The sequence below is a fragment of the Populus trichocarpa genome, chromosome 11 (assembly GCF_000002775.5).
Source record: "Populus trichocarpa isolate Nisqually-1 chromosome 11, P.trichocarpa_v4.1, whole genome shotgun sequence".
Lineage (NCBI taxonomy): Eukaryota > Viridiplantae > Streptophyta > Magnoliopsida > Malpighiales > Salicaceae > Populus > Populus trichocarpa.
The window spans coordinates 8,115,803-8,123,522 of record NC_037295.2 but is presented as its reverse complement, the minus strand read 5'-3'; the positions used below and the strand labels follow the sequence as shown (position 1 = coordinate 8,123,522).

The 7,720-nt window shown below is 31.2% G+C and overlaps 1 protein-coding gene across 1 annotated transcript; it reads left to right on the top strand.

The window, feature by feature from the left end:
• Positions 1–4,735: 4,735 nt before the first annotated feature.
• LOC7483602 (uncharacterized) lies at positions 4,736–5,822 on the top strand. Its single transcript, XM_002316712.4, has 2 exons — positions 4,736–5,361; positions 5,514–5,822. The coding sequence occupies exons 1-2, from the start codon at positions 4,870–4,872 to the stop codon at positions 5,706–5,708; spliced, it is 687 nt and encodes a 228-aa protein (XP_002316748.3). The 5' UTR covers positions 4,736–4,869; the 3' UTR covers positions 5,709–5,822.
• The last annotated feature ends 1,898 nt before the right edge of the window (positions 5,823–7,720 follow it).

The window sequence follows — 7,720 nt, the reverse complement described above, 5'->3', positions numbered from 1 at the left end:
TAGGGAGTAGACAGAGAGAGACCAGAGAACAAAACAGAGGGAGGAACAAAAGGGAACAAACAAGGAGCGACACAGAGAGGAGAATCAGCCCCACATTTGTCTTCATCCCTTCATCTCAAAACCGAAGGTGACAGAACGCAAACAGGGGAGGGTCTGATAAACAAGGGAAACGAAACAAAAAGGAAAGACAAGCAGAAGGAGCAAGAGGAAACTTGAAAGCAGGAGCGTCGCCCTCAGCAATCTCGCGTAAATTTTCTGCAAAAGAACCAGATAAGTCTTTTACTCTTTTTCCCTGCTTTTCGTTTTAATTCACTGTCTGCCGTTTACTTTGAATTTATCTGCTCATGCACGCGTGATTTGGTTCACGCGTGCTTCATGTGGCCCAGCCGGGTCACTGGCTTGGGCCAGTGACCGGGCCGGGCTGGCTGGGTTCAGCCTAGCCCATGTGGGCTGAGTTGGACCCAGCCCAAAAAAATAAAAAAATAAAAAACAGAAAAGTAGAAAAAGTAGAAAAAATAAAAAATGTGTATGCATAAATAAAAATAATATAAATTTATTGGTTTATTCACTGACGCCAGAGTCAGGAATAAAAATACCAGTTTAAATTTATATTATTTTTATTCATTTTATTTTATTTTATTTAGCTAGAAAATAAAAAAAAAATTTGCATGCGTAAAAAATAATTTTTTTGTGAATATTCACTGACGCCAGAGTCAGGAATATTATAAGCAAATTATCATAGCATAAACTAATAAACATTTAGCAATTTAAGTCAAAACCAACAATGCAGTCTACCTCAGGCAGAACGTTTAAGGGGTGATAATATCTTTCCTTTTACGTAACCAATCCCGAGCCATAGAATCTCTGATGACCAGTTAGGGTTCCTAGTGACCGTAATACTAGGTGGCGACTCCTTAGACAAGATATTTTTCCCTAAAAGAACCAGATGCCAGAAATCTGTTCTTTTTCCATAATCGAAGATTATTTTGTAGGCCGCCGCGATGTCGAGTGCGACATGTATAATTAATTTGTTTTTAATTTTATTCTTTGATATTTAATTGATTGAGAATTGAATTTCATAATTTTTTTTTTCAAATTGAGTGCTTTAGGTCTAATGACTTGGGTTACAAGTTTAAAAAGTTAACATATTTTTTTTTTAAAAAAGAGGCTTTGTAATTCTCTCTATTTTTTATCGGGTTATTCCAGTTACATGATCTAAGCTGCAAATTTGACGGGATATACGTGTTGGCTTTGATCTAATTAGTTTCATACAAGTTTGTCATTCTACACACAAAATTTCACGTATTGAAAATACACTAAAAGTAGTGTCAAAATTACAATAATAAATTTTATTACAAGAAAAAGTGGAAACTCTCTTGAAGTGCTTTTTATATGCACGAATCCTTTGATTGACGATCAAATATGAATCTCGTTTTGGATGGGAAGATAATCACATAAGCCTGAAAGCTATAACCATATGAGATCTTAACTTGATTTGACTTCATGAAGATGAAGATTATTCACATGAGCCCGGAAGCTTTAATTGTGTAATATCTTAACATGATTTGATTTTATGAAGGACAGGACTTTGATTATTTGCTTCCTTGAATTGATTTGATAAAGAAAATGACTTTGATCCTTACCTTCCTTGATAGGCTTGAATTTCTTTAAGAGAACTTCCAACTATTTGTGTTTGGTCTTTAATCTTTGCTTATTGTCTTTCTTCTTCTTCTTCTTCTTGTTTGATTTGTATGCTTGTTATCTTTGATTTGGTGGCTTTGTTGTCTATTTATAGACATGTTATGTGCAATTTACCTCAAATGTCATTTATCTAATAGGAGCAAAAATCAAAGAGGATGACATTAAAAAAAGACTTCAATTCTAAAAACCATCTAACAAAACTAATAGCAATTAAAAGAATGAAGATAAAATATGACAGATAAAAAAATGAATAAATGTCGAAGGATGAAACTAAAAAACATTAGCTTAAAAAAAAAGAAAAAAAAACCAAACCCGCGTAAATCTTCTAAATTTGGGTTAATTCTCTAAACTTGTAACCCATAGAATCCTAAATCTCGGTTTAATCAAGAAGCTCAACTCCCAACTAATTTAATGTTGGAAAATAAAATCATAAAAAAAATAAAATTGAACAATATGTCGAAACAAAAGGAATTAAAAAAAAAAAGAATGATGATTAAATTACATAGAAAAAAAATGAAGGATGAAATAGTAAAAAAAAATTCAATTCAAAATATTATCTAAAACAAATAAACAATAAATAAATAAAATAAGGACTAAATCTGATAGATAAAAAATTAAAGAATAATGCAATTGAAATTGAAAAAAAAACTTCAATTCTATAAACTATTTCAAATAAAAAAATAGTAATTAAAAAAAAAAGATCAAATCTATAAGAAAAACAAATTTAAGGGGTGGTTTGAATTTTTAGGGCCTGTTTGTTTCTGCGTTTCAAAAACACTTTTGATAAAATTTAAAATTTTTTTATTTTTTTATTAACTTGAAATTAATATGTTTTTAGTGTTTTCAAATCATTTTGATGTGCTGATGTCAAAAATGATTTTTAAAAAATAAAAAAATATTATTGGCATGCATTTTGGCACAAAAAGCTATTTGAAAAGCAACCGCAACTACACTGCCAAACAAACCCTTAAAATGCCAAGCACGAAAACCTAGGTGGAGAGGAAAAAAAGCCTACTAGTGTCAAACCAGAAGGAAGGAGCTACCGAGAGGAACCCGACCACACCAAGAAAGCTCTATGTTGACCGTTAGACTCCATTGGAAACGTTGCTTGAATGTTGTGGTGTCCCTCACGCGTGCCCATATCAGCAGCTTATATATATATAAAGACAAAATTGTCCCGAAACAAACATAGATATAACAAAAAAAACTAGAGTGAAAAGACAAAATATTCTCTGAGCAACAACTTATCATTTTATGTTTTTCAAGGGTTTGAGCGTCTTTTTTATGGGCAAATAAAAAGAAAACGATGTAAATGACTGGGTAGTTGATTATTTTTAATTTCTAAAAGTATTTTAGTAATTTAAGTGTGTAAAAAAAAAGAAAAGACTTAGTTACTCTTTATCAATTTCATAAAAATTAATGAACTATATCCGAGGAGTATATTACCTCCAAAGGCAAGCCTAAAATTGTTAAAATCATGTAGTCATATAAAATCACTTTAAAACTAATAAAATCAAACTGAAATCATGAGTTAACTGGGTATACCGAATCTATGTTTCTTGTGAAAATGAAAGCATTAAGTATGATTTCCTTTTCTTGTTTCTATGAATAATTTCATTATGGTAATTTACCGGTTCTGTCTTCTTTACATATATTCTCTCCTTTCACTTCTCTCTTCATTCAAGAAAACATCTATATGCTTGGAGGGTATTCAGTGAATCTAATAATTAATCATGCTGCGTGTAACCTGATCTAAATATCCCGGGTTATCTCTCTAGTAAAAAAAAGCTTTTCAATTTCCTCATCATTCATTTTTCTCATTTTAATCCCTTTTGTTTTGTAGTATCATAGAGAAAGAAAAAAGAAGATAGATGAAGATCCATTTGTGATTTCAACAACAAAGCTCTTTGAGATCTACCAGCTTCGCTTACTGGTACTACTTTCTCATCTCTTATCTGATTCAAGAACCCAATTACATGTAACATTTGCCTTTTTTGCCTCTTTTTGTTGTTGTCATTTTGTTTTCTTCTCTGGGTATTCAAATCTGGTCTCAAAATGGTTTTGTTAGTGATGGATTGCTTGGAAGTGAAATTTATGAAGATGGACTTGTAAACTTCGGATCCTTTTCCATGTTATTTCTTTGTCGGGTCGCTGATAAATTATGAAAAATATTGTACACAAGGGTTAAAAAAAATATTGTTTTTCTTAGTTTTCTTTCTCCGTTTGGTTGATGAGAAAATGTAGGAATAATAGCAAAATTGACCATATTATATATATATATATATATATATATATATATATATATATATATATATATATTATTAATTGGATATTCATACCAGTTTATACGTTTCTTAACTAATTTTTTAAAATATTTAAATTAATAATCATATAAATTTTCAGTGACTTTAAAATTTATAATACTTAAATTAATAATCTCTAAAAAAATAAATTTAAAATTTAATTAGCTAAGTACAATTTTATTTTAGTTTCATTATATGAGTCTTGTTAATTGTAAAATACTTGGATAATTGTGGTATTTGCTGTGCTAGCTGGACAAAAATGTGGAACAGAGAGAAATTGTGCTAAGTCAACAATTTGCCTATTTCCTTTTTGTATGATAAAAATGAATAACATATGTCATGTATTATAACATGATATTCTTAAAAAAAAAAATTAGTTTTGACCAATGCATTGCATCCCACTATTTTTTTAATATAAAAATTTATAAATATAACTAATTATATTGTACTTTTAATTTAATATAAATTTATAATATATTTTTACTTAAACCATATATTACAAAATGTTTGAATTATATATAAAAACAAATTATTTACAATTTTATGATTTATTTTTATAATTTGAGGTTATATTGTATTTTTTATATCTTGTTAAAAATATATATATTTAATAGCCTTGAACAAACTCATTGGTTTTTTTTTTAAATGACAAAAATATTATTATACTATAATGATAATGATAAATAGTGACTCAAAATACATGTATTTATTTATCATTTTATCTGTTTTGTTATATATAAAATTATTATACCCTTAAAATAGATTGATTTTGGAAACAGTTGTTCTATATAATCACAGACCAAACCTACTACCTTTTCTTTGAACTGTTTATTGAAGGGAGAAAAAAACCATCCTCCGTCAATCTATGGCCAAAACTAAACCACAACTCTGCACCGCCCCCCTCCTCCTCCTCCTCTTTCTCCTCCTCACTACTACCATAACAACAACCGCGTTCTCCTTCTCCCGTTCATACTCTCAGTACAAAACCCTTTTCTCTCTCTCCCATTCTCTCCTCACCCGCGTCTCCAACCTCCGCGCTTCCCGCGGTGACATCTCAGGTTCAAATCGGGCCAAGCTAATTGCACAGAAGCTCGAGCGAGGGTTGGGATTTGGGTTCTGGGGATTGTCTTGGTCTGTTGGTTGGGATTATGCTATAAACTACGCCTGGGGTCATTTTGATTATAGGGAATTGTACGGTGCTGTTTCGGAGATGAATGAGTTGCTGAGATTTCTTGGTGAGTTGACGCGGTCGGGATCGGAAATTGAGCGAGCCACTTGGGTTGCCGGGAATTACAAAAATGTCCTTAGTGTTGCTCAGTCGGTGTTACGACGGCTTGTCAAAGTGTTTCGTCAATCGGTAAGAAATAGTAACATTTGTAATGTTATTTCAAATATTTTATACTCCTGTGTTTTTGTTTGTTTGTTTGTTTTTTTATAATTTTTATACTTGTTTATGGTGCTAAATGCTTTTTTATTTTTTTGTTCATTTGGGTGGTATGGGGGGCGCAGGGTCCATTAAAGGAGGTGGTGGAGACTGTACAGAGAGAGGTAGTGGAGGGTGATTTGTTAAGGGACTGTCTTGAATTGGGGAGCAATGACTTGAAAGGTTTGGTTCAAATTGTTAAAGATTTGGCATCACAGTTTTATTCTTCTTCTTCTTCTTCTTCTACTGCTTCCCAGGATGATTACAATAGCGATCTATGATTTATGTTAAAATAATGTTTGATTTCAACAATATATACTTACTAATTGTCTCATTTGTTTTAATGTAAATACCCATTGTTTAATGGTGGCAAATGAAGTGAATATTCCAGCACAGTCTACCATACTAGGCAAAATTGCCCAAGAGAAATGTTGTCAGCTTCCTTCATTTGCTTTTCTTTGTAGTGAGAAGGACTGAATTGAAAGATTGCCCGCCTGAAGTTTCCACTATTCTAAGCAATGACCTCGCTATTTATAGTTGAATAAAACTTACGTTAAAAAAAAAGAACAAAAAAACAGAGAGAGAGAGATGACTATCCTTCAGTAAATCCAAACTCTGATAGGCAAACAAGAGCATACCAAGGGAAATCGGAACTCCATAAAGCAAATTAATCTATCCGATCGTCCGCTAATGAAACGCTTTAGGAAATGGTATATGAGAAATTCCGAAGAAGTTGTTGATTCCCACAAAAAGGAAAGGAAACTTCGGGAGAGGAAGATAAAACACCTGTCCCGGAAATTGATTTGGTTAAGGGGCACAAACCTGGAAAAATAGAAAGGTTGTGCTTGCTTTTCCACCTCTCCTATGAAATCGTGATTATTTATATAAATCCAAGAACTGACCAGAACTTTCATTGTCGGGAGGGTGCGTTTAAGTTAAAGTATTTAAATTAAATAAATATTTTTTTATTTTAGATTAAAAAATATAATTTTTTCTTATAAAATATATATACTAAAAATTTCAAATTTTATATTAAAAAAATAATTTTTTTCTTGTAAACATAAAGTATATATACTAAAGAGTTTTAAATCCAACATTGAAAAAATAAAATATTCTTCTAGTATTTATATAGTAAACTTTAAAAAAGTTAAGAACCAACTAAAAAAATATATAAAAAAAAAATCTCGAAAAAGAACTACATTTAAAAAAAAAAAAAAAAATCTTTTATCTAATTCAAACCAGTCCAACTACCGGATCCTGGATGAACTTGCTGTACCTTTAATAACTCGGGAATAAAGTCAGTCAGCCCCTCTTTAGCTTTTGCATGTGCATTTTTTTGGGCCACTGCTAAATGATGCATGGACGCCAACTCCACCGAAATCTTAAATAAAGAAGACGGTGAACAGTTATTTTCAAGGAAATCTTCAGTGAATTGGATTCTAATCTTTCACGAAAAGAGTCGATTAATAATATCGAAAGAGTAATATTATTTTTTTTAAGAAAATAAGTAGGATATTGAAGGGGTGGGCCCTAAAAGCTTTAGGACATACGAGATTCTCATTTCTACAAAGTCTGGTTAATGAGCCCAGCCCAGGACAACAAGATTGAGTCAGCCGGCCGAAAAGGGCATGTTTATGAGCCATCCTGAAAGAAGCACAGAAAAGCACGCCTGTGAGTGGGGAAAGATTTCCAGGGAGGAGATCCTTGTGGATTCTATTCTCAGGCACTTAACAACTCAACGTGTCCCCCTTCTAAGCAAACGAAAGAGATCAACACTAGGAATAAGCAAAAAAAATCAAAAAACAAATTTAATCAAAAAAACCAAAAAAAAATTAACTGAAAAAATCGAACCGGTAAACAAAACTGATTGAACCAGTAAAAAAACATTTTTCTAAGCAAACGAAGCACGCCTGTGAGTGGGTTCTGATTTCACATCTTGAACTCAGAAATTCTATTCTCAGGCCCTTACCCATTAATCCTTCTAAGCAAACGAAGGAGATCAACACCTTTCACAGAAAGCACCTCTTATTGTTCTTTCCATTATTTTATTATATAAAGTAAAAATAAAAAAATAAAAATGCATGACACCTTTCATAACTAAATTTTAACCATCTTTTAATTTTTTTCTCAAAAAAATACGAAAATAGAAAAAAAATAACAAAATCCAAAAATAAAATAAAATTGCAACGTGTTTGCATCATTTTTGTTATTTTAAATGTTTTTAAAACTCAAAAATATATTTTTGACGCGTTGAATTTTTAATTTGAAGGAATTCTTGAATAAATCCTCACTA